The sequence below is a fragment of the Centropristis striata genome, chromosome 15 (assembly GCF_030273125.1).
Source record: "Centropristis striata isolate RG_2023a ecotype Rhode Island chromosome 15, C.striata_1.0, whole genome shotgun sequence".
NCBI classification, from domain to species: Eukaryota; Metazoa; Chordata; class Actinopteri; order Perciformes; family Serranidae; genus Centropristis; species Centropristis striata.
The window spans coordinates 31,074,673-31,100,731 of NC_081531.1; the positions used below are offsets into that span (position 1 = coordinate 31,074,673).

The 26,059-nt window shown below is 38.3% G+C and overlaps 4 protein-coding genes across 5 annotated transcripts; 2 read left to right on the forward strand and 2 right to left on the reverse strand.

Annotated features, from left to right (window-relative positions):
- The first annotated feature begins 87 nt into the window (after window positions 1-87).
- si:dkey-71l1.1 (uncharacterized protein LOC569883 homolog) lies at window positions 88-9,303 on the forward strand. Of its 2 annotated transcripts, none has more exons than XM_059351506.1 (10): window positions 88-560; window positions 744-943; window positions 1,524-1,591; window positions 1,712-1,804; window positions 1,939-2,040; window positions 2,161-2,266; window positions 2,428-2,550; window positions 2,675-2,751; window positions 6,653-6,755; window positions 6,852-9,303. In XM_059351506.1, exons 2-10 carry the CDS (start codon window positions 760-762, stop codon window positions 6,989-6,991), a joined length of 996 nt encoding a protein of 331 aa, XP_059207489.1. In that variant the 5' UTR covers window positions 88-560; window positions 744-759; the 3' UTR covers window positions 6,992-9,303. The 2 variants fall into 2 exon arrangements, with proteins under 2 accessions (XP_059207489.1, XP_059207490.1); XM_059351507.1 differs by having other exon boundaries at window positions 150-301.
- Window positions 9,302-16,985, reverse strand: bicdl2 (BICD family like cargo adaptor 2). Its single transcript, XM_059351508.1, has 10 exons — window positions 16,957-16,985; window positions 15,347-15,818; window positions 13,212-13,427; window positions 12,884-13,000; window positions 11,658-11,804; window positions 11,334-11,480; window positions 11,136-11,210; window positions 10,463-10,545; window positions 10,239-10,353; window positions 9,302-9,484 (listed from the first exon to the last, which is right to left on the reverse strand). Exons 2-10 carry the CDS (start codon window positions 15,590-15,592, stop codon window positions 9,314-9,316), a joined length of 1,317 nt encoding a protein of 438 aa, XP_059207491.1. The 5' UTR covers window positions 15,593-15,818; window positions 16,957-16,985; the 3' UTR covers window positions 9,302-9,313.
- A 461-nt stretch (window positions 16,986-17,446) lies between these two features.
- On the forward strand, window positions 17,447-19,930 carry mia (MIA SH3 domain containing). Its single transcript, XM_059352063.1, has 4 exons — window positions 17,447-17,718; window positions 19,126-19,259; window positions 19,387-19,497; window positions 19,578-19,930. The coding sequence occupies exons 1-4, from the start codon at window positions 17,472-17,474 to the stop codon at window positions 19,599-19,601; spliced, it is 516 nt and encodes a 171-aa protein (XP_059208046.1). The 5' UTR covers window positions 17,447-17,471; the 3' UTR covers window positions 19,602-19,930.
- Window positions 19,931-20,298: 368 nt separating this feature from the next.
- On the reverse strand, window positions 20,299-22,311 carry LOC131986762 (alpha-crystallin A chain-like). The gene is made up of 3 exons (XM_059351866.1): window positions 22,076-22,311; window positions 21,583-21,705; window positions 20,299-21,492 (listed from the first exon to the last, which is right to left on the reverse strand). The coding sequence occupies exons 1-3, from the start codon at window positions 22,253-22,255 to the stop codon at window positions 21,301-21,303; spliced, it is 495 nt and encodes a 164-aa protein (XP_059207849.1). The 5' UTR covers window positions 22,256-22,311; the 3' UTR covers window positions 20,299-21,300.
- Window positions 22,312-26,059: the final 3,748 nt, after the last annotated feature.

Sequence of the window (26,059 nt, forward strand, 5' to 3'; positions counted from 1 at the left end):
TTATTAAAGTTATGTGGTGAAAATAAACAGCTGCTATTTTATTAATATTACCGCTGAGTCTCCGGGTTTTATACATGTGAATTAGTTTCGGACCGCATAACTCCTGTCGTGTTTCCAGACGGACACATTTCCAGAGTGGCACGACACATCTGGAGGAGGGAGCCTCTGTTTGCAGCATCAGTTGATCCCAGCATCATTTATCTTCTCTTATTAGCACTTTATCAATGGGAAATTTCACCTGACAGCTTTTCTAATGTGCGATTCTCAGTTCCGGTTTTGATTTTAATCGATAACAACGGAAGTAGGTCGTGAAAACAACCAGCGCATAGATTTGTGTGTTTTTGCTGATGCTAAGGTCATGCTAGCTAACGGGATTGCTGCACCTGCCCATGAAAACAATACCCAGCTTTGCATGATGCACATAGTCGTAATCATTCTTGCAGCTCAAGTTATAAATTCATTATATGCCATTTTAAAATAATAGCAAAATAAATTAAACATATATAAGTTTGTATCCTTAATTTTGATTGCATCTTTGAAGACATTAACTTCTTCTGAGTGTAGGTGTTTCTAGTTTAACTAGCCTTTATACTTTTATGCTCCATTTTCTTCAGAATAATGTGTATTATTTTCCTTTTGATTTTGCATTCAGGACATGCCCCTGCTCTGGCTTTAAATAGTGCTTGTGAGAAAAGTAAATGGGACATGGCATAAATCTCTTCTTGTCTCTTTGTGTCTTGTAGGAAGTTTTGCACCCACATGGGCAGTGTTCTGGCTTTGTCTTCCGGTCCGGGCCATCAGAACTGGCCCTTCTCCACGGACCCAACTCCTTCTCGCTGGGACACACATCCTGCTCACTGGGACAGTCCGCCACGCTGGGAGAGGAGAGATGGCCGCCTACCCAACCCAGGCAGCTTCCACTCTCTGCACAGGAGCTGCAAAGGTATGTCTAGCTAAAAATTAAGAACTGTGGCGTGAACCCCTTTTCATTTTGCCCCCTCTTTATTGAGAATTGGGGGTCGTGGGCAGTGAATTTTAGAGGAGATAGCAGGTCAACAGTAGATGTCACATAGAAGTGGTGTACCTCATCTGAAAGCTGTGTGTCAAGTTGTTGTCTGGTAACAAATCTCAAATAAAATTACTTAATAACTCAATTAATTAAACCTATTAACAAGGGTCAGAACATTACTGTTTGGCCTTCTGAAGTCCATTTCCAAGGTCACCTATGTCCAATAAGTTGTACAGTAGATGGAAATAATTAATGAGAAAAACTATGTGTTTTTTGCCTTAAACTGCATTTTATTATCATAAAGCAGGCATGTATGTAAAGAGGAGATGTGTGGGTACCTATAGAGCCCATTTTTATTCAAATATTTTGAACCCGAAACAGTCTCTAAGGGGAAATTCTGTCTCAATGTTGCGCTAACTTCCTCAAATCTTCTGGTTTCATATGATGCCAATATCTTTTGAAAGCCTTAAAATGGAGCCTGCTTTTTATCTTTTTTTTCTCCTTGTCTTCCTAGATGTGTTTCCTCAACAGATTGAAGGAGTCAAGATGATCCTTAATAAAACTCTGAGCAGTTTCTTCAAGGTGACTCTTCCACCCACATTAATTTACTTGCAAACATTTCTGTTGTAAAGATAATGTGGTAGTAATACATCTCTTCCATCGGAAACTTATCTTAAACATGATGTATTTGTTTGCTTCCAGGTCAGTCATACTCTCCACCTCAGTGCTGTGAGTCCTTCGTACTATCGATTCCACACGGAGCATCTGCAGTCTGATGATTACAGCAAGGACAAGGTCAAGCACGAGTCATCACATAATTAATGTTACTAATACATTATCATTGATGTTCTCAGCTGTATTTAACGTTTGAAAACAGATAAAGCTCTTGGATTTTTTAGTTGCATCTTGATCCTTCCTCACGTTTTTAGGATGCCCCAGCACTGATTGGTGAGATGGACTCTTCAGGCAGTCTGAACGCTCATGCTCTGCTGCATCTCACTGAGCGTGTACGAGCCAGAACAGTGTTCCAGGTACGACCTAAAGTCTGTCTGATCCTATCTCATCTTCAAACACTGCCTCGGCACAAGTCACAAAATGATTCCTGGTTGCTGCAAAGAGCTTAATATTTCAATTGTTGATTTATTCTTTAGACCCAGCAGTCCCAGTTTGTAACGTGGCAGTTTGAAACTGAGTACAGAGGGAACGACTTCACTGCTGCCATGACAGTAGCTAATCCAGACGTCCTCAGAGAGTCCGGTGTGACATTTAAAGATCATTGTCTGATGTTTTTTTAAAAAAGCAATCCTTTAAATTTTCTTTTTGCCCAGATGACAACTCTCAGTTTAGCAACAAGATACATTATCATGATATTTTTTGATCTGTAATCCGTTGTGTATCTGTGTGTTTCTCTTGGACAGTTATACTTGTGGCACACTTCCTGCAGAGTGTTTCTTCAGGGCTGGTTTTAGGAGGAGAGCTGGTCTACCATCGAGGCCGAGCAGAGGAAGGAGGAATTCTTACCCTGGCTGGACAGTACTCAAGTAAGATTATTTGTGTATCTGCTTAAAACACACGATTTCATCGATTATTGATCTTTCCTGATATGTTTTTTCTTTCTTGACTTAGCAGCATCATTTTGCCTTTTTTTTCTGTCTCTCAATGCAGGACCCAACTGGGTGGCAACACTGAATGCTGGGAAAGGAGGTGCCCATGCTAGCTACTATCACAGAGCCAACAAACAGGTACAGCAAATGCAGTGGTAGAATGTAACTAATCACTACATTAAATTATGTTTTTTGATTTTATGTGACTCCTCTTCATTTTAGAGGCAAATATTGTTATTTTTACTCCACTACATTTAGCTGACAGCTTTAGTTACTTTTCAGGTTGAGATTTAACATGAAAAACATGATCAATTTAAAGTGATTAGACTTTTTTTTTAAAATTAAACCACATAACAGTATATTAAGTAGTTAAGATGAGACCTGCCTTTACAAAAGTAAAACACTGCTTACATAAATGCATCAATACAATTTGGGGAAATGGTGATGGCGCTGCTCTTGTGGCGACATGCGGCAGTTGTTTGTTGCTCTGTTACTCTCGTACTTTTGTATGTTTTATGTCAGTTTTAAGTGTCGGGTTTATAGCCTATGCGTCTTGGAACTTGTTTCTTAAAGAGTTTCTGCCAAAATGGAGATGATCTACCTTTTATTCGTGCTGTTTCTTATGAACTTTACCGGGAGTTGTCAGCACCCCCAAACAATTACTTACACACGGGAGGCTCTCATGGGACTCAGATGGAGCTATCTCGCTGGGATTGACCCGACACAGTCTTGGTCGGAAAAAGGTCTTATAAGGGATTCATTTTCTGCAACCTGGGAGAACTCGGGAGAGAAGAAACGATGTCGGAAACGAGGAAGGAGAGGCGGCGTGCGCCAGCGCATCAGGAGGCTTCGGAGCAGGAATCGTATTCCTTTGCCATCCATGATCATGGCAAATGTGCAGTCTCTGAGGAATAAGACTGATGAACTACAGGGTAATGCCCTTCACCTACGGGAATTCAGGGACGCATGTGTGTTGGCGTTCACCGAAACATGGCTGTCCGATTCGGACTGTGACTCCTCTCTCGAAATCGCCGGCTTTGGTGTTCCCGTGCGCTTGGATCGAGACAGGGAAGCGACGCGTAAAACTCAGGGAGGAGGAGTGTGCCTGTACATAAACCGCAGATGGTGCAGTCAAGTAACTGTGCGTGAGCGGCTGTGCCTACCTGACATAGAGCTCTTGTCAGTGTCTCTGAGGCCGTTCTACCTCCCAAGGGAATTTCCGCAAATCTTCGTCACTGTTGTTTACATTCACCCTAAAGCTGACGTCAGATCGGCTACCGATACAATCCTTAAAGTGACACATGATCTGCAGTCAATTTCTCCCGATGCTCCTAATTTTATTTTAGGTGATTTCAACCACTGTAATCTTAAGAAATCACTGCAGAACTTCTACCAGTACGTCACCTGCCCTACAAGACGCAATAAAACTTTAGATCTGTGTTACGGATCTATTAAAGGGGCATATAAATCTGAGGCAGGTCCCGCACTGGGCTCCTCAGACCACAACACTGTTCACCTCCTCCCCACATATAGATCTGTGCTGAGAAGGGAAAAGGTGTGCGTAAAACGGGTGCAAGTATGGGATAATGACAGTTCACTCGCCCTTCAAGGGTGTTTTGATTGCACAGACTGGTCTTTATTCCAGGAGGACTGCTCTGATATTGATGAACTCACGGATGTTGTGTGTAGTTATATCTCATTCTGCAGAGACTCTGTGATCCCATCTAAGGAAATTAAGATATTTCCTAATAACAAACCTTGGCTATCTAAAGGTATTAGGGGGCTCATTCTTAAGAAGAAAACTGCTTTCAAAGAAGGCGATGTCTTTGCAGTGAAGAGGTTAAACAATGAAGTAAGGTTTGAAATAAGAAAGGCTAAACTAAGGTATAGGGATAAAATTGAGGCTGAGCTGAGCAGTAATAATCTACAGAAAGCATGGAATGGAATGAAAACTATGACAGGAGCACAGAGGAAGGGGAATAATAACATTTTATTGGATGGTTTTACGGACAAAGTTTTAGCAGATGATTTGAACCATTTTTACCTCCGATTTGGAAATCAGGATTTTACTGCACAAACAGGTGTTTTTAACGCTACACTGTCTCCAGCATTCTCTATCGATGTGGATGATGTGGCAAATCGTTTTAAGAAAACTAAGGCTAAGAGTCCTGGGCCTGACCAGGTCTGTGGTAGAGTACTTAAAACATGTGCGGATCAGCTGAGCAGCATTTTTCACTACATCTTTTCACTTTCACTTGAGCTGCATAAAGTACCTAAGCTGTGGAAACATTCAGTCATTGTTCCAATTGCTAAGAGTGGCTCCCCCAAAATACTCAATGATTTCAGGCCTGTAGCTCTGACCTCTCTTGTTATGAAGACTTTTGAAAAGATAATCAAAACTGAAATTTTGTTGCATGTTGAACGACACCTAGATCCACTGCAGTTCGCATATAGAAGTGGCCGAGGTGTTGAGGATGCAGTTGTCACTTTATTAAACTTTTTGTTCAGGCATCTTGAGGGACAGAAGACACATGCCAGGCTCTTATTCATGGACTTCTCCTCAGCTTTTAACACTATCCAACCCCATCTACTTGCTGATAGGCTCCTCCATCATTTTAAGCTGAATCAGAACCTAATTGGTTGGATAACTGACTTTTTAACAAATAGGACTCAGTGTGTGAGAGTTAATCATGTTTATTCCAGTGTGCTCTCCTCTTCCACCGGCTCTCCTCAGGGTTGTTGCTTGTCACCGCTCCTTTTTATTTTGTACACAAATGAGTGCCACAGCAGCTTCAGTAATAGACACATTTTAAAGTTTGCTGATGACACGGTTATTGTTAGTCTTCTTCAGGGTGACGAGCAGGAACATGGGCCTGTTGTTGATGACTTAGTAGCCTGGTGTGATGTGTCCCCTCTTGAGCTGAATGCGTCAAAAACCAAAGAAATGATCATTGATTTTAGGAAGTCATCCTGTCCTCCACCTCCAACAGTTGTTAAAGGTGCTGTGGTTGAGATGGTGGACAGCTATAAATATCTAGGTGTGGTCCTCGATAACAAGCTGTGCTTCGAACCACATGTTGAGGTTACCTCCAAAAAAGTCCAGCAGAGACTGTTCTTTTTAAGGAAAATGAGGACCTTCCATGTCTCCTCTGAGATGATGACTCTCTTTTACAGAAGTTTTATTGAATCTGTTTTAACCTTTTGTATTGTTGCATGGTTTGGAAACCTGAACCTGTCCAACAAGAATCGCCTTGGTAGGCTGGTCAATACTGCTGGAAGGATTTCAGGAAGTCAGCAGGAAGGCGTGATGTCTGTGTATAACAGACAAGTCCTGAGGAAGGCTAACGCCATTATGGAATGTCCTGATCACCCTCTTCAGAATGAATTTGAGCTCTTGCCCTCAGGCCGTCGTCTCAGGGCCTCTAGGTGGAGGACTAAAAGACTCCAGGTCTCATTTATACCAACTGCCATTTATTTAACTAATAGAAAGTAGCCCTCAAATTGCTCATCTTCACAAGTCTGCTTCTTGCACATCTGCACATTGCACTTTTTATCTATACTAGGTAGTAACTCTCCATTTAGGGGTATCAGCTCTGCAACGAACATGTGTCAGTGATTTTATATGCGTATGGCGTTTCTTTGAACTGTGTTTTATTAGATATTTATTGGGTCTTATCATGTTATGTTATCGTTGTGTACCTCGTCTTGTATTGTTGTGTACCTTGTCTTGTGTGTCCTGCTGCAAAACAAATCTCCCTTCAAGGGACAAATAAAGTGATTCTGATTCTGATACAAATAATCTGAGTGGGTCAATTCTGCATAACGAGTACTTTTACGTTTGATACTTTTACTTCAGTAAGTTTTGAATTCAGGACTTTTTCTTGTACTGGAGTAATTTCACATTGTGTTAGTACTTTTGCTTAAATAAGGAATCTGAATACTTCTTCCACAACTGACCAAATGCCACCATACTGTTTAAACACACAATTCACTTTAAGTGCACACTGCAAATGTGCATTTGCGTGTTTGTGTTCACCAGATCCAAGTTGGGGTGGAGTTTGAAGCCAGTACCAGGACGCAGGAGACCACAACTTCCTTTGGGTACCAGATGGAACTTCCAGAGGCCAATATGGTTTTTCGAGGTAAATGTCTTCCCACACATTTTAGTCAAATGCATAGACTGTAAATATAAGCTATAAGTATGAGTATATGAGACCCTTTTTTCTTTGTGTTTATAGGTATGATAAACAGTCGGTGCATAATTGGAGGCGTGCTGGAGAAGCGTCTGACCCCGCTCCCTGCCACTCTGATTATGGGCGCCTTTGTAAATCATAGAGGTGACAAGCTACAAGTGGGTTTAGGCATCAACGTGGGATAATCCTCCAGTAACCCCTGCTGGAGTTACAGCTCGCTGTCGGGACGTCCATCCAGAGAGACATGTCCGAGAGGCTTCACAATGACCCGATCTCCCAAGGTCAAACACTGGGACCACCTGTAGTATCGTGGATTGTTTGGGTGTTGAAGCGCAAAAGTGGAGCTTGCAACCTACCTCTCAGAGTGAAGGGGATGTTTTCTGATTGGAATAGAAAGGGGGAAAAAAGGATGAACATTTTGAGGGGCTCAACAACTGGGACTGGAGATGTGATACTGTCCCCTTGAAACCAAACTGCAGATCAACTCCTGGACAATGGAAACAGAAAGAATAAGAACCATACTGTACTGTAAACTAAAAATAACTTAAGGTTTTATACAATAAGTAGGCATAAAGAAACATAATGTGTATAGATTATATCGAAAGACAATGGTGTTTTTCATGTTTCCCGACCTTTTCTGCTGACCAAGAAATCAACTTGTAGAACAGGAATTAGGGTAGGTAATACAAATGGCTAAACTAAAATTATTATTTACTTGATTTCTACATTAGCTTACTGTTTTTTAACCCTAATGCCTAGAGTACTAGTCTAAAAACAAAGTGGTTGGCAGAAATGTAAAATGGGTAAAATCATGCTAAAACGCCAGTGTGATCCTTATAACTGTGTGTATGGGTTAGTGATTGTGTGCACATCTATTTTGCCAGCATATAAAACTAACAAACAGCCTTTTGACTGTAAGGGAAAAGGTGCTGCTCCATGCAGACTTGCCTCCAGCAGAGGGATGTGAGAGCGGCTATGCACTGACTGCTGAGCCAGGACTCTGCTGTACGTATATAGTTGAAGGCATGCAAAGACACTGACCTGTATGCAATCTGCACTACTGCTGCTTCTGGTTATTCCCAGGCCTGTTTAACATATGAAATGTTGCATATGTATTATTTATACATCATGTAATTCAAGCGTAGAGAGACGTGGAAGAGGTTGTTTTGGAGTTAATTTATTATTAAAGATGTTATTTCTATCATAGTTACTGTTTTTTTCATCTGCATTAGTATGCACTCGTAGTTGCAGTTCCACAGTAATTTTATTTCAAAACTCCACTAACTAGTATTTTTAGTATTAACTGTGAATTATCTACATGTGATATAGAAGTGGAAACTCACAGTGACACACCAACAGAAAGTTACCACCTAACTCTGAGCGCCAAAATGCTTTTTGGCCTTCTTTAGCAAATAGTTTTCTCTCTTCTAGTTTAGCATCAAGCAAGTTAAAGAGCCACATATATTTTTCTCAGGAATTGTTAGGAGATTGCTGCAAAAATGCACGACATATTGTTGGATATAGTATGCATGGTGCTAAAGAAGAGACTATTTTATCCTGTACAAGATCCTTAAGTAAAGTAAGGAATTTATGTAACTTCATAGTATCATAACTGCCCCTTTCCATATGGTTTTTCACCATTTTTAAACATGTTTCTCTCTTTGTAATCTAAGCACTGACAATATATGGACATTTATGTTTTGTGTTGATGCCTTTGTCTCTTTTATTTTATTTTGCCTTTTTATTTGTCTGTTAGTTTTTGCTAACAATGCAATTTAAATGTCAAAATGCAACCTGAATCTCAATAATAACGAAAAAAGGGATAAAAACAGAATATTTATCGGATGTCTAGAAACACTGCAGTCTCCAAATTAATGTTAATATGCTTGAGGTTTTGCTTCAAAAGGCCTTAATATGTTTGTTTTGTGTTCAGTTCAGCTTGTTCTGCCTCAAGGTGTATTCAGACAGAAATCTCAGCAAATTTTTTCTTGAAACGTTGTTTGTTGTGTTGTTTCTGCAAACAACCAATGCCTGTGTGTGCGCTCAGTTTAGCCTCCGACGAAGCTGAACTGAACTTATATATATTTTTGTTATTTTCCTCTTCTTCTTCTCTCAACCCTGAGTGTTTATGAAGCAGGTCCATAAAGCAATGAAAGTTTTTGCTTCTAATTATGATTTTCCATTGATTTTGGATGAAGGAAAATGCATCGCATCTAAAATTTTGTTCCCTTTCTGTTTAAACTTGCATTCAGAGAATTAAAAAAAAATAATTCAAAGATACTGTGTTGACGAACAATGAACAGATTATAAAACATTCCAAATCATTGCTGACTTTATATTTTTAATATAAAATTGTAAATTTTGAAATTACTTATATACTATACATATATACAAATGTATTCAAATATGAGGTCTGTAAACATTTCCCTTGCTGAAGCTGATAACACATTACAGTGTGCATCAGCTCACAGTAGCAAACATAAAGGCTGCTACTCCACATGTCTCTATTATTTCTCTTTGAAAAGAGAAGAGAAGAATCCTTTCCCTCCCTCTCCCTTTAATTTCAAAGACTTGCTTCTTTGGAGTCCCACTGTTTTTTCCTTTTCTCGCTGTTTTTCCCTCTGCCTGTCCTCCTCCCTCTGCTGCACCTGCTGATTTATCACCAACCGCATGTCCTCCTGAAACACAAACAAACTGTCAGATGGAAAACTTCACTATTTTGAAGCCACCAAAAAATACACATTCTTTCTCTTTCCTGTAGTGCTGTTTATCCTTCCAGATTGTTGTGACTTGATTTGCCAAATGTTGGAGATATCAGCTGTAGAGATGTCTGCCTTCTCTCCAATATATTAGAACTATGTTGCACTTTAAAGCAACTCAACAGCAATGTCTCTCTCTTTCCAGAAATCCCGGTTACTCGAGACAATCCAAAGACTTTATTGTGAGCACTTTCTTTTTTCGTAAATAGTTTCTGTAACTGTTTCAAAATATGGCTGCAACTGCAGATTATTTTTATTATTTATTAATTTTTCAATTATCTTCTGGATTCATCAATTAATCTTTTGGTCTATAAAATGTCAGAAAATTGTCCATCCGAGTTTCTCAAGATCCAATGTGATTTCTTTAAATGTCTTGTTTTGTCATATTCAGTGTAATAAAAAACAGAAAAGCAGCAGCTCTTCATATCTGAGAGCTGGAAATGGCATTTTCTGCTATTTTTGCATGAAAATGAATTAATCAGTTACTAAAATAGTTCTCTGTTGATCGACTAATCATTTCAGTTCTAGACCTAAACACAAATGAGATTTTTCTTTTTATCCATGTATCTCATCATCTCACCCAAACAACCTAGATGGATGAATAGCACTACGGGGATGAGAAAGAATGAGTCATTTTGACTTTGGACTGTACTGTCATTTAGACTTTTCTCACCTGCCAGGCCTCGAGCTCCTGAGACAGCGCCACCTTGTGTTTGATAGTGTTGAGAAGTTGCTGAGTTAGTGAGTCTTTCTCCTGACGAACCATGGCCAGTTCACTCTCTAAGGAACTGCACATTGATATGATATTTAGCAAAACATACATTATATCACAGCAAGCTCAAATGAATCAAGAACAACTCAAATTAAATCAATTATTTTGTTGTTGTGTAGCATTACCTGTAGCTCGGCTGCCCAGGACGACTTCTGAATGGCTCGGTTTCCTGATGCAAAGACTCCAGCTCTTCTCTTTGACATTTCAGCTGCAAAGAGTGAAATATTGTGATGATCATAACATTATTTTTTCCTTATTTGAAATGCTCAAATTTGCATCACATTTGTAAATAATTTTAATAATTTTTCCACAAAAGACTCAACTTGCTTTGCCCAGGTGCTTTCTTTGGAAAATGGCAGAAGTTAAACTAAACTAATAATATATTTTAGATAAAATTAATACATATTAAAAGTATTAACTTGGTCTGACACAAGACTTATAGGATCGATAAATCAGATATTTTGGTCAGGTGTATGCAAGGATATTTATAGGTTTTGAGGATTTTTTTCGGCTTTATAATTATATTCTATTTAATGCATTTTTTTTTTAAAAAGCAATTTATTTTCAGTGGGAATTAGAAAGTGTTTCGAGGACCACCCCACACCCTATTCGGGGCCACAGGCTGAGGATCACTTTTGTAGACAAATCAATTGCTATACATAGTAATGACTTCCCTCATTTCCAACAGCCCTATGCCATTAAAATGAAAATGAACAAAACACAATACTCCGTCTTCTCAGTTCAAGTTGAATTGTGCTTGTAAGAAGTGTGTGTGTGGCTGCATGCAGTTGAACTGACCTCCTCTCTGAGCGCTTGTATCTCTTCATCTTTTGCTTGCAAGACTGTGGAGTGAGCCAGAAGAGCCTCTTTAGCCTGCAGGGGAGATGTTCACAACAGATAGAAAGGTCAGTAAGGTCAGGACACTTTAATGTTTGGGCTTAAGTTGTTGCAGTTAGTCAGTTAGTGAGTTAGTCAGTGTTGTGTGTGTTTGTGTACCTCTGATTGCTGAATTTCACTATGCAGAGACAAAGGTTGTGTTTGTGTGCTGTCCAGAATGCTCTCTTCTCCCAGGTTCAGAGCTTTTTTCTGTAGAGAGCGATTCACGGTTCGCAACTCAAACACCACTCCCTGCTCCTGCTCTATCTACAGTACATACACACACAAACACACACGTGTTGAGAGATAGGCACACACACACACACGGATCAAATTAGTTGCTTTAATGACTTCTGTTAGTAATGAGTAAATATCTCCTGCAGCACATGATTCTGCCTCCGGTTCATCTTTCAACGCTACAGTTATTCAGTCATCGACCCTCACCTCTGCTTCTTGCTCTTTCAGCTTCATCTGCAGCTCTGACACTCTGTCTCTCAGTCTGTCTCTCTCCAAGCGGAGTCTGTCACTGTCCTCCTGTGAAGCTTTTAGTTGGACCTCCATGTGTGAGAGCCGCCCCAGCAAAACTCTGTTCTGTAAAATAAAGAAAGTGGTAACTACACACACTTAGAACTGGATCTTGATGCTTTGTGATATATACTTTGGCCCACAATATTTTAAATATTAATGGGTTTACTTAGTCTTCTGCTAATATCTCTATTGGTACTCAACAACAGAGCTGGAAACTTGAGACTAAGACATGAGCCAGACTTAAATAGACCAAAAAAGGGCTGCAACTATGGATGATTTACCAAATGTCTATCTGAAAATTGTCCATCCCAGTTTCTCCAAATCCAGGGTGATATCTTTAAATGTCTTGTTTTGTCATTTTCAGTTAAATAAACAGAACAGAAAAGCAGAAACTCTATATTTGATGGGCTGGAAACTGCAATTCTTCTGCAATTTTTGCATGAAAAATTTCTCAAATGATGAATCAATTACCAAAACAGTTCTTTGTCAATCCACTTTTTTATTCCGAACATGTAAACTGGCTTAGCCAGTGTTTTATTTCATTGTTTAAAACTATTATTCTGTTCTTATTGTATTTTTTCTGTTTGATCAAATTATAATTTTAAAAAACAAATAGATTTGATTTTGACTTGACATAACGTGAGACTTCAAAATAAAACTTGTCAGTCAAATGTTTCAACTTGGTCAAACACCAAAACATTACAGTTTAAAACAGCTATATGCAGGACATCTATATAAAACACTGTAAACACACTCACATTTTGATAACAAAATCTTTAAATGCCATGCCGTTTATTGGTCAACCTACAGAGACCTAAACGACATCCAATAACTTGCAATTTGCAACTGAGGAGTGACTTGAATTGAGGGACTTGAGACTTGCTTAAACAGGACAGTGTGTTTGAAATGCATTTTTTTTTGCAGCATTCAAGACAGCACATGTTCATGACTGTAGCATTGAAACTGCAGTTATTTTGGCATTGATTAGTTTGTGCAAAACATTAAGAAGTGATTGGTGAAGGACTTGGAGATTTAGCCAAGACCGTGAGGTGACAGTCACGGTCTATGCTAGGATATTTGTTTCTTCATCTCTTCAATTCAAGCTACATTATGAAAGAAAGAGAAGTAACTGGTCAGTATACCTCTGCTTGAATGTTCTCCAATTGTGTGACGTTGATATTTCGGCTGAAAGATGATTCGTCCATCTCTTCTCTGATGGAACGGAGTTCAGTCCTCAAGGAGTGTTCCAGTGTCACAGCCTGAGTGGGTGGAAGATGGAAAAGTTGAGAAATGCTTTTGTTCAATGATGGGACTCCATAAACCTGCTCGTCTGCATTTTTCCTGTCTGCATGACTGCGAGGTAACACCACATATATGTAGACAAGTCCCTCCACTGTGTTTATTCTCACAGCAATCGAACAGACTTGTTTTCTTTTGTGGCGACAGTATTCACTGGTGATATAAACCAACCTCTGCTAGCTGCTCCACCAAACGTTGGTTATGGTTGGCTAATTGAGTCAGCTGTTCGCTCTCATCCCTTCGCCGGTCGCGCCCCTGGCTGTGATGTCGCTCCAGCTCGACCCTCAAGGCGGCTAAATCTGCAGTCAGCTCGGCCTCTCTCTGCCCAGATGCCAGTTCATTCATCTCCAGCTTCCTGTGCAGAACATGCTTCTCCTGCTGCAAAGCCTGAGACATTAAACATGAAAACATCAGATTCATGGATCATTATATGTCTGTACTTTTGTTAGTTTATGTTCTTTGAAGGTGAAGTGAAATATGTGAGTTTTAATGCAGCAACAGTGTTCAGTGACACTGGTCCATGAAAACCAGAAAAGGCCATATTCTAATCATATTAGATTAGTTCTGTCAAATATCCCAGAAATGCTGCATTCATGAGGTGTAATGAGTATAGGAAGAATGAGTTCCTGACTGGGAAAATTCAAGTGACTGCCACCTCAATGAGAACAACTCGAAAAGTTGAAAAACTTTCATTCACTACTCGCTGAATTGATGTCATATAATCAAGAAGCATGGCAGACATAAGAAAATGTTGCATGCCGGTCAGAAACTTTTATTAAATTGCTATTAAAATGCTTGCATGTAGTTTGTAATGTGGTATTAGAACAACTGTTAGTTGTTGTTCATGAAGAATGACCTAGATTAGTTAGAAAAGTTACTGTATTTATAAGAGTGAATCGGTAAAGCAGTATTTAAGTAATTCATATTTAAGTGCACCATAAAGCTCATGAACACACTGAAGTCAGAAGAACATCTTTCAAACTCAGGACGTGAGTCCATCTGAGAAGCATGTGAATGCACCATAGTCACGTCAAGACCCTGAAACTGTAACGGCTAAATGTAACTCAGTCATCTTTTTAAAATTAATTCATTTACACCTCAGCTTTTTACTGCTGCGACATGTCAAAATGCATGTTGATTTACACAGATTCATACCTTTGTATCTACAGGCTGCCACTTATTAATACACCTTATAACAACAATACATCTAAATACATTAATCAATTAACAAGCTTCTTTCTGTGTTATTCTTATTATTTTTGAAGTGTGATATACAGAAACAAGTGTGTGGAAGAAGCTTTTAAAGTTTGCAACAGTAGTAAATCTGTTTTTTGTACCACTATCTTCACTCATAATTTTTAAATATATTTTTTAATGATTTTTTATCTGTATTTGTCATAGGTTTTTATATCTTTTTTTTATCTTCTATATCTTGGTTGATTAGGATGGGAGTTGTAAGGACTAGGCAATATGGTCAAAATCTTTTATTCTGACAAATTTTGTATTTTGATGTGTCACAAGATATAATATTTTTTCTGGTAATTCAAAGAAATAAATAGTCTACATGAAATAACCACATGGTGAATTCTATTTTTGTTTACTCCATGATACAGTAAATATTGCTGTAATGCAATTCATCAACTGATTAGTTACAACACTGCAATACAAACGATAAAGAGAAATACTTACATACATTCTTTTTTATGTTCTTTAGATTTTATATATACAGTACAGGCCAAAAGTTTGGACACACACCTTCTCATTCAATGCGTTTTCTTTATTTTCACGACTATTTACATTGTAGATTCTCACTGAAGGCATCAAAACTATGAATAAACACATATGGAATTATGTACTTAACAAACAGTGTGAAATAACTGAAAACATGTCTTTTATTTTAGATTCCTCAAAGTAGCCACCCTTTGCTTACTAGAATATAAGACATGTTTTCAGTTATTTCACACTTTTTTGTTAAGTACATAATTCCACATGTGTTCATTAATAGTTTGGATGAATTTACAATGTCAATAGTCATGAAAATAAAGGAAACGCATTGAATGAGAAGGTGTGTCCAAACTTTTGGCCTGTACTGTATATATATATATATATATATTATCTTATCTTATTATATTATCTATAAATTCCATTATCTAAGGTGGTCAGATACAGACTTACTTAAGTTTTTCCACATTTACAATGGTTGCCCTACAGGCTAGAATCACTCAAATGTCATAAGCCTGTTCATGGTAAAGCTCCTACCTCACTGTACTCACAACAAACAGAGTTTACAGCAGCCACATCCTTACCTCCAGCTCCCTCTCCCTCTGCTCCAGAGAGGCTGCCAGCTCCTCATTCTTCTCCAGTAGAGCCTGTCCCAGCTCTGCAGCGAGCATCAGGTCCGTCTCTATCCCTCCTCCGCTGTCACTGCTGCCAGGAGACGATGAGGATGAGGGGAGAGCGAAAGAGAGTGAAACCGAGGATGACGAGGACAGAGGGAAGAAGGAGTCCTCCAGGCTTGGGGAGGGGAGACTGTTCTTTGCGGGGGAGAACATTGTTAATAGCTGCAGGCTTGTAGGAGTCAGTTAGGAAGAATCATCCCAGGTCTTGGACTTGTAATCACACAGGTGGCAGGTGGACCGCCATGATTGTTTTCTTCTGTAAAATCAGGATTTACTTTTCTGTGATGTTATAATCCACAGTCCACAACTAGTTCTTAACCATGGTGCCAATGGTTATAAAGCTGGTATCATTCAAATCTTCTCTTCTTCACAGATAACCCTGTGGGAAAGAAAAGACGTTTTGAATACACTATCAACACAAAGAAAGAAAGAAAGAAAGAAAGAAAGAAACTTACTATATTATTTTATAGGGGTTGTTAAGTGCAAATGCCATAAAAAAGTACTTTTATTAAGTAAATTAATATAATGCGACATTATTGTTTTTTATACGGTATAATTCAATGGTCTTCAATGTTAAGTTACAGTGAATTCTATGTAATCATACAAAAAATAAACATCATATTGCTGAATGTAAAATTAAGGCAACTTACTGTTTTGTTACACTAAAACAGCACAGAAAAAATGGGGAAAAACACTTATCATACACGTCGTATTAAAGTAAAAAAACAACAAATGTACTGTACATTATTGATATTTTTTAAAGAAATTAAATGTAAAATAACTTACTTTTGTGTTATAAGTGTTTTGCTGTCAGACTTTTAACCTTTTTTAAGTTTTTTTAAAAACGATTTTCTTTTTCTACATTGCACATTTATTAGCAGTTACTGTGAAATTCAGAACATGTATGATGACGTGTGCAAATGTCACACCAGTTATTTTCTTGTAATATAATCTCAGATGGCCTTTAAGGAGGTCTTTTGTCTGTCAGGTGCTTTTGTTACTCTGACCGAAATACCAGCACCACTATTATCTTTGTCCTGCTCCCCTCCCTAAATTCCAAAAGCATTGTGCTCTACTATTTCTCACAAATACAGCAAAGTGTTGAATGTTCGTAGAAAAGTCTCTAAAGTCTTAACCAAATTATTAAGAAACAATCAAATCCACGTTTTGACCTGCTGCTTAAAATAATTTGCCCAGAAAAAGGTTTGAAAAGCTACCACATCATTTTTTAAATTATTTACAGTCACTGTATGTCTATATACATTTTCTATAACAACTTAATTTTGTTGCCCCCTTTAGTCTCCTGAGTCTCCCCTGTCCTTTAAATCTGACATCAGCCTCTGTATTCTCACCTGTTAATACATCTCACTACCACGAAACCATGGTGTCAGCCTATTTTAAATCGTTCAAAAGCAAATAAATAAACTTATTCCTGCTTAAACATCATCCGCTTTCATTATGAGAACAGATTTGCTATTAAACCAACTTTGAAGGAATAAAATTTAAGTCTGTCTTACCTGACAGTTCCCAGCCAACTCACACCAAACAGGTATCGCCTTCCTGTTTGGTGAGTGTATGTGTGTGTGTTTGTGTGTGTGTGTGTGTGTGTGTGTGTTTGTGTGTGTGTGTGCGTGTGTGTGTGGGAGTGTTTGCACAAGAGAGGCTCAGCTGGTTTCCTTGGCAGTGGAAACATACAGTATGTAAATAAAGCCAGTGGCTCCACCTCCTGAGAAGGAAAGGTAAAGAGAGCAAACAGAGTGAGGAATACTCTGAGGGACTGAGGTGTGTTTGCTGTGAAAAAGCTGTGACATCTAGTGGCTGAACAAGGTAGGGGAAACACAGATTAACTAAGGAATGTGTTGTTAGAAGGTTTTACACCCTGCTGTTTGAGTGGGGGGTGACACAGGGTGAGAGATGGAGAGAGGGGAAGGTCAGGACACAAGCAGGGGTTTGTTTAATCCGGCCCTCCTCCTCTTCATCCCCCATCCTGTTTACCTGCTTCAAGGCTGTGAAAGGAGCTCTGTGTGTGTTCATGTGTGAGGTAGGGGGAGTAGAAAAAGGGGACTGCCATCACTGCACCTCCTTCTCAAACACGCAAAGGCAGCAAAAAGCTCACAAGACTTTTGGACCATTGGATCACTGGGTGCATCAACAAGCAGACATGCCTTGCAAACTCTGGCTTGCTCTTTCAGTGTGGCTGCTGCTGCCAACCTCTGAAGCTGGAAGGCAGATGCCCAAACTCTCTGACAAGAAACTCTGCGCTGACTCTGAATGCAGCCGTAAGTAGAACACACACCCAACTTCTTTTGCTGCTGCTGTGATAGTGATCACTTTTATAGAACTGTGAATAGACAAAAGATGTAGATTTTGGGGGGGGATGCAGATCAGAGCACGCCCCCAATACAAAAATAAAAGATGACAGGTTGACAACCTGCTAGAATCTTGCTCATAAACACAACAATGCCTTCAGTAAAGGAGGTGGTGGCAATCTGCCATGAAACAGAAAGAAGATGAAGCAGCTATGCACGGTTAAAGCAGAATGCATCATGACACCTCTGCCAACTATTGATGCAGAAAAGCATAAATTGGTGCATAATCGGATCATTTGCTATACAAAACACTTATATAGACCAAAAAACAACAGTGGACGGCTCCTCTCTCCATTGCAGGACGGAGAGATACAAAAGGTCCTTCGCTCCTACAACCATCAGGCATTCTCATTCTTTCACAATTACCAGACTAACTGAATTTCCCCTCGAGGATGAATAAAGTAATTTTGATTTTGATTTGATTAATAAAATCATCAGAATGCAAAATGCTCAAATTGTACTATGCTTGTGTGAGGATCTCCCAACCCCCCTAAATATATTCCAAATGAATATATAAAAAATAAATATAACTTTTCCAAGAGTCTGGATCCATAATTTCTGTCTCAAATGCACACATGTATATAATTGAATGTCCATTATCTGTGTTTTAACTGGGTTTAAAGAAAAGATTAGATATTATATCACTACATATTAAAATAAAATACAATCTACAATGTCATTTAGCGTCTGCTAATTTACTTCAGAGAGAGTTTAAACTTTATCACAGGCTTCTTTTTCCCCCCAAATTAGGGAAATACTGTTTTGATGTATTCTGACTGTTCTACCAGTGATACAATCAGTTTATCAATCTATAGATTATGTACACATAAAATGACACACAGGTCAGGAGAATTATTATTTAATTGTTTATTTTTTTGTTTTGTAAAAAAAAACATATGCAATATGTTTTAAAACATAACTGTAACATTGATATTAGTTTCTAGCCATTTATAGAAAATTAATAAACTTGAATAATGGTCTCTTAAGACTTTTTTTTTCTATTGGTGGTTTTCATGTTGATATTTTCCATTCACTGGAATGGACAGGGGGAAACAAATAAAGTAATTTAATTGTGTTTATTGCTTTTTAAATACACTATTTTAAATTACAATTTATTTGTGTGTTTGTAAACTTAATTTGGTTCTGAATGGGTTAATATGTGTCTCTCCCCAAAATGTAGAAAAGAATCCTAACCATTGAGGAAGATAAACACTATTATATCACATATGCTGGATTTTTTAGATTTGCATAGGAATATGATAAATATTATAAATTGCAAAAATGTGATGCTTTGGTCCTCTCTATATTCCTGCACAGATCCCATTTTGATAGCTCGGGCCCTGCAGGACTACTACCCTGGAGACTGCAGGTTCATCCCCATCAGACAGGGCCAGCTCATCTATGTCTATGCAATGCTTAAGGACAGAGGGAATCTCTTCTGGGCCGGAAGTGTAAGTAAAAAATACATATTTAATGTATCTGTGTTGGGATTCATTAAGTTGTGTTGTATCCATGTACACATTCTCCTCTCTTGTTAATAATTCATAATTAATAACTTCAGCCTAATTATGTTTGCAGGTGCAAGACTCTTATTATGGACAGCAGGAGGCTCGTATTGGCCACTTCCCTAGCAGCGTAGTCGAGGAGACTCATCCTCTCATGCCAGCCAGCACTGAAGTCAAAACTACTGTAGGTGAACACACACAGCCAAACACATGTATGCATTATGTGATGCTTTCTCCTAATTCTACTGCTCTTCTTATTTCCAGAAATGGGACTTCTACTGTAACTGATACTGATGCCTTTACCAGTAAGGAGAACAACATTCTGGTCAACTACATTACAAGATAAAAGAGTATCATATTCTAGCACATTGATTACAATATATATGTAGGTTTGCATATCCTTACTGTTCAAAATCTGCACCTTAGAAGATATGAACAGCTTTTCACAATCATGTAACTCTAGATTGCAATCAGATTCTAATAAACATTTCGAAGAAGAGATCATTGATGCTTAACACTCTAGATTGTCTGTTTGATTCTATGTAATGATCCATCATACTGTTTATATGCAGACATTAAAATAATGTGTCAAAAGATGATTTGTGCATGTCTTTTCTCTGATTCATGCAATTCCACAATTTCATTTGTGGTGCAAAAAAAAATATATTTGTAACATATAATGTAATAATATTAAAAAGTTGGACAAAAGGAGATTTTTAAATTATAATAAAGGTGACTTTTGCAGAAGGGTCTATGGCAACTAAAAAAAACATCTTTGTACATGATACTGAAGTTATACACCTGGAACAATTTTTAAATGAATGAGTCTAGACCAAAACAAATAAAAACCATAATGTAACATATGTGATGGACATAGTTCTAAGTCAAAGAAGAAAATGTGATTCATCAACTTTCCGCAGAATTAGTGTGTCATGTTATGTGCAGTTCACAAACACAAGAAAAAGAACCAACAGCATGCCTATGATTTTGGTTTCAACATTTATTCTATTTGCCATTTTCATTGTTAATATGCCAGAGGGTTGTTGCCAATATGAAGGAATGATATGAGCTGTAGCTCTTCAATCTACAAGCACACATGGACATTTCACATACATTAACTCTCACACACATGCACTTTCCTTAGCAGCTCAGAGGCCAAATGCTCCCCAGACGAAAAGGAGCCCAGTGATAAAAGCTGTCCATCTCCAAAGATCCGTTCCTCCCTCCTGCTCATTCACTCTCCTTCTTCACACACACCTGGTCCCAAGTCCTTTGGTGGCTTTTTATTTTTAGTGAACAAACTAAAAATGACTGCATATGCCTCCAGAGAACCCCCTCCTCACACAGACAGAAACCAACACTATTCTAAAAGAATAAACAAGGCACAGTGGCATCTTATTCATACCCAAATACAGTTAAGTTTCATCAATTTCAGTCTTTTATCATATTAGGCGGGAAAGTCCTTTCATTTCGACTTTTTAGAATTTCCCTGTAAAACTAAAAAGTTCTGAAAGCTGGTTTGGGTCAATGCTTACAATATTGTCACTGAAAGGCACAACAGACATTATATAAGTCGCCTGATAAAGCAAATTCCTTCCAAAATATGATTAAAAACCCTTAATGTTTCATTTACATACACAGAGGTGTGAATTTAAAGAAGATTCTGTAGGCTTGCAATAGAGAATTTAACTCTGAAGTTCTTTATCCTGCGCTTCACCCCACTGTGTTGATAAAACTTTGTCAAATTGACTCTGTAACATAAGCTCAATGTTTTGCTTTTAAAGCACCATTGTCCTGCAGAGACATCAGAATAACAGCATGTTAGGAATTAGTGTATTAGAAGGCACTTAAGACATCTACACCTGTATGCCCCGCCTACTGTATTTGTGTACTAAACTGCCAATAAAACCGTAACAGGTTAAACATAAAAACAGGCAGCACTGAATTAGTTAGTGGTGGAACAGTGTGAGGAGCATCAGATTCTGCTCTACATTTTCTGTTTTGGTGTTCCATCTTCACAGGAAACAGGGATAGGGCGATCTGAGCCGGGAGATGACCGAGGTGCAGTGATTGTAAGGATACCATCAAACGACAGACTGGAGGTGACTTCAGCACCTGACACGCCAGCAGGAAGCCTGTACTTCCTCAGAAACTCTCTCGACACAAAGCCGTGGTCATCCTGGAAACAGAGTTAGAGTCAGTTTAGGAGAAATCGTAATTTACTCATAATCTTTTAAATATTTCTGGAGATCTCTATAGTCTCTCTGACCTGTCTGCCCTCATGTTTGCCGTGTATAGTGATGAACTCGTCACTGACATTAACAGACAGCTCTTCAGGTGAGAAATTCTTCACATCCAGATAAATGACATAGCGGTCCTTTTCAGTGCGCATCTGTACAGAAAATACAGCTCTTGGTAAAATTCTGCTGCTTCACTCTGGAGTCAGCTGGGCATGAGAACACAATAGCTTGTTATTGTCGCCTCAATACACATAGTACATTTCAGGGACTGGCATCAGCAAAAGAGGATATTCTATTGTGGTATATCTTACTCAATAATGTAAAATTACATATACAAATCTCACATTTTCTGTGCATTTGTATGCATCTAATAGCCTGTCATATCATAACACACACTACAGAACATTATAATAATAGTGATGTTTTGAAGTCTTTTTAGAAGGAATATTGGTAATGTTTTTTTTCAATAAGTTGTGGCAATTTCATATTAGATAATTTAATTAAAGGACACAGGTACTTTACCTCGCTGTGTCCATTGTCAGGCCAGTTGAACCAGCGCAGGAATGAAGGGCGTATCCAGGGGAAGGACCAGGGGAAGGGCCAGATTAGTGGCCAATCAGTGAGAGGTTCAGCCGAGGGGAAGTCAGAGAGTCGAAGTGGAAAGGCCCGGCGGTACCAGGGGTACTGGATGGGGATATCCATGATGAAATTCCAAAAAGAGATGTAAAAAAAACGTTGAGTATGAGGGAGGCGGACTCTTGGTTTGTCTGAGATGGGTGCTGCTGTGCTCTCCCGCACCGCTTTTATAGGCCTTTCACCCGGCTATGTGTCCCCCTCCCCTCTGTACCCTCCCATGCACACTTGCATAGTGACTCTGCCAACAGGGTGATCTTTCTGGAACAATGATGTCAACTGTTTATCCCTCCATCTCCCTCATTGTTTCATCTGTCTGACAGTGATTGGTTCTCTCTCTCTCTCTCTCTCTCTCTCTCTCTCTCTCTCTCTCTCTCTCTCTCTCTCTATAACTGTGTGTCTCTGCCTCTCCCTTCTACCAGTTATGAGGTGACTCTGGCTCGGAGTACTGCTGATGCCCCCATACTCATTCCACAGGAAATGCCCCCTGTCTGGATCTGTGTGCGTGTGTGTGTGTACGTGTGATTTTGTGTGTGTTTGTTTGAGGAATAGCTGCCAGAGCATTAGCCTGCTGTGCTCTGAGTGCCAGAAGCTTTGGGTTTGTGTGCAGAATGGATGTGAGGTTGAATGGGAATTGATGAGTTTGTATGGGGAAGCATTAGGTGACACTCTAAGCGTGTATCATTTTGCTGTGAGCTCAGATGTTAAATATGAAGTCCTTTCCAACTGTCCAACAGTTGTGCCAATTAAATTTCTTTCAGTCTCTGCTCCATCCTCCCAGTCGTGTTGTCAATGTGGGAGAACTGCACACATTAAAATATGTGTTATCTGCAACCACTGAGATTCTACAGAAACTTTTAAACTATCATGCAAACACTCCAAGGTGGAAGAGGCACTTGGACCTTGTACTTAAGTTAAAGTAGTAACACCAAAGGGTAGAAATACTATGTTACAACCTCAATTATGTGGTCAAACTTCTACTTTGGCATCTAAAAGTCAAAGTAGGCCTACTCATTATTCAGAATGGCATATTTCGGAAGAATATATAATATTAATTTGAATTTTTGAGGCACTCATTAATTAATAATATACTTAATCATTAAAATGTATATATTCAACCACTCTGAGGTGGATTAAGTACTCAGATAAAATCAAAAATAGCAATACCATAGCATACAAGCGTAATTCATGTGTTCATTTTTTAATAAACAATAAATGTACAAAAGTATTGCCATCCGAATTTACTTTAAGTGCAACAGGTAAAAGTAGGCTCATTTTTCAGAATGGCATATAATAAATGTATCAAATATATCAGAATAATATATAGGCTTTGATATTATATATCGATTGGATGCATTAATGTGTACATCACAAAGAGCTAATTGCAAGTACTTCATTTGTTGCTGGGTAGCTTGTGAATTATAATATAAAAAGTAATTAAATGTATATATTACTAGTATTATTATACTAAATTAAATGATCATATAAATGTAGGCTTGTGGGGTAAAAGTAGTGGAATAGAAGGATAAGGTAGCAGAAAATAGAAATAATCAAGTATAAGTAACTCAAGCCTCCACCCCATTTAAATTTAAATACAGTCAAGCCAGCTGCCACTTGTTTTCACAATGCATGTATTTACTAGACATTACGGTACCAACATGTTACAACGGCCTTCAAAATAAAAGAAGTTTCCCAGTTTAACTGCAACTACTGTATTTCCATCAAATTTCAAATTGCAATTAAAAGGAAACTATCCATAATTATAGACTCATACCACTTCAGTTGGAAATTGGATCCCCTCAGGGTGTCCCTCACTTGATTTCAGGACATTTTGATGTATTATTAAAAAATAAAAGCATTTTGAAATTTCACATTATCCAATATTTGTCTTTCAGAATACAATTTAAAGAAAACCGTCCATAATCAAAGACTTATTCTTCTTTACTTTATGTCCTTAACTAAACAAGATCAAAGTGCTGGAGTATTGTGGGAAATATCTAAAAAGATGTATTTATTTAATCTGATTACTTTTGCAACAAATAAGGCAGTGATGTTTCTCCATCAGCTCCAGATAGGCTACAACACACTAGTCGAAGTCAAGCTTCAGTGTCATACGTGATGACATCCTGACATGCGTCCCCAATAGTTCCATCATCTCCATGGTGACCAACTAACGTATATTTCTGTTATTATTTAAAAGACTGACTGATTGCCATTTTGTCTGAGTAATTTCAATGTACAATTTGGGAGTTCAAACCAAAATAACAATGTTTTCAAACCAACACACTACTTGTTCACACATTCCATACCTGCCCCGGGAAATTTATCATATTCCCCCAAGAAATAATCAAAGTTTTTAACCCCACAATTTGTTTTTCCAACAGGGTTGATGACGTAGTCAGCTTATATTTCACAAATTTACACTTTTTTTGATGAATAAAGCTTTAAAATGAAAGTAATCACTAATTATATTATAACTTAAACAATAGAAACAATTTAAAATGAAACTGAATTAATAATTAATTAAAAGTTGTCTTACCTGCAGGGTTTAGCATCCACCTGGGTGGTAGTGTTGTAGAAAATCTTTAAAGAAAAACAACTGAAGACCAGGTAGATTCGAATGGCAGCCTCGTACGGGATTTATTTTGCAAGTATCAAAAACAGATACAAATGTCAAAGGTGACAGACAGATCCAAATGGTAGAACAGCTCTGAGCGAGACTACACTCTGTGTTTCTTTATCTTGCAGGTTTGTGCGTCAATGTTTCTAAGGTTTTAATGTCCTTTTATTTCCTGTTATGTTCTACTTTTGATATCAGAACACACTTGAGAGGTCAAATTCCTATTCTGATGTTATCGTATCAGCTAGAGCATCCTCTTAAGATATGCTAGGCTGATTCATCTAATGAGTTTGTCTTTTCCCATAAAACTGAAATCCTAAACTGTGCCAGGTCACGCAATCCTGCATTAATGTCTTATATATGTATGTTCAACGGATTTATACTACAGTAATTTAAAAAAAAAACGTCCATAATCAAAGACTCATTTGTTAGAGTTCGTTTTTTTTTTGCAGAACAGATGAGAGGAGAATAAAATCCTTTTGACTATTTATTTAAGACAATAATGAAAGAGTAAAATGATGTACATCGACCTTCTCTGTTCAAAAATCACAGGCTGCAAAACAGTTAGCTGTAACCACCTCCCAGAAAAGGATACCTAACTTACTTTTACACAGAGTTTTAAAATATGAATGTGCGACTATCTGATTGGTCAAAAACAGTTGGGGCAGCACCATGGTTTAGACTCGGCCCGCCCATTACGTAGGCACGCAGGCTAGTCCTAGCCTCTTGGTGCTTCAGCTTCCGGTCAGCGCCCTGTGAGGAAAGGAGCTAACAGCACACTATTGTATCTTGTCTAGTATTCGTCAGTATCAATCTCCACCTGGGCCCCTGGCCTTGAATTGGAGCACAAAGAGTGCTCCAGTTTTTTATCTGCTTGCCCCCAAATTATGTGGCGATGTGCAAAGCGTTATCAGTATGTCCTTTCTTTCGATACTCCTTATTTCTGTGTGCTGTGCCTGGCATATAAATGTGTTTTATAAATGTGTCTAAGCAGCATTCTTGCTAAAAGTCATAATGTGATTATTGCTATTTTTTATTAATCCCTAACAATCCCTCCTTTTACACCTCTTTGAGGTGTAACAAACCAATTTTGTCCCTAGTGGAAGGAAAAGTTATAACTCCCTCCTTTTACACCTTTTAAGGTGTAACAAACCAATTTTTCTGTAGGGACTGTCGGGGATTTGTTTTTAGTTGGCAAGCATATCTAAGTTTTAACTTATTTACAAAAAGTAGTTGAGAATGAGTGAGAGAGA

Coding starts and splice junctions, on each gene's coding strand:
- mia (XM_059352063.1), top strand. CDS start 17,472: ATGTGTGAGGTAGGGGGAGTAGAAAAAGGGGACTGCCATCACTGCACC. Junction 19,260..19,386: donor ATCTCTTCTGGGCCGGAAGT/GTAAGTAAAAAA, acceptor TTATGTTTGCAG/GTGCAAGACTCTTATTATGG. Junction 19,498..19,577: donor GCACTGAAGTCAAAACTACT/GTAGGTGAACAC, acceptor TCTTATTTCCAG/AAATGGGACTTCTACTGTAA.
- bicdl2 (XM_059351508.1), bottom strand. CDS start 15,592: ATGTTCTCCCCCGCAAAGAACAGTCTCCCCTCCCCAAGCCTGGAGGAC. Junction 11,481..11,657: donor TGAAAGAGCAAGAAGCAGAG/GTGAGGGTCGAT, acceptor TATGTACTGTAG/ATAGAGCAGGAGCAGGGAGT. Junction 11,211..11,333: donor GTGAAATTCAGCAATCAGAG/GTACACAAACAC, acceptor TCTCCCCTGCAG/GCTAAAGAGGCTCTTCTGGC.
- si:dkey-71l1.1 (XM_059351506.1), top strand. CDS start 760: ATGGGCAGTGTTCTGGCTTTGTCTTCCGGTCCGGGCCATCAGAACTGG. Junction 944..1,523: donor TCTGCACAGGAGCTGCAAAG/GTATGTCTAGCT, acceptor TTGTCTTCCTAG/ATGTGTTTCCTCAACAGATT. Junction 2,041..2,160: donor GAGCCAGAACAGTGTTCCAG/GTACGACCTAAA, acceptor TTTATTCTTTAG/ACCCAGCAGTCCCAGTTTGT.
- LOC131986762 (XM_059351866.1), bottom strand. CDS start 22,255: ATGGATATCCCCATCCAGTACCCCTGGTACCGCCGGGCCTTTCCACTT. Junction 21,706..22,075: donor CTGACAATGGACACAGCGAG/GTAAAGTACCTG, acceptor TTTTCTGTACAG/ATGCGCACTGAAAAGGACCG. Junction 21,493..21,582: donor GCAAACATGAGGGCAGACAG/GTCAGAGAGACT, acceptor CTCTGTTTCCAG/GATGACCACGGCTTTGTGTC.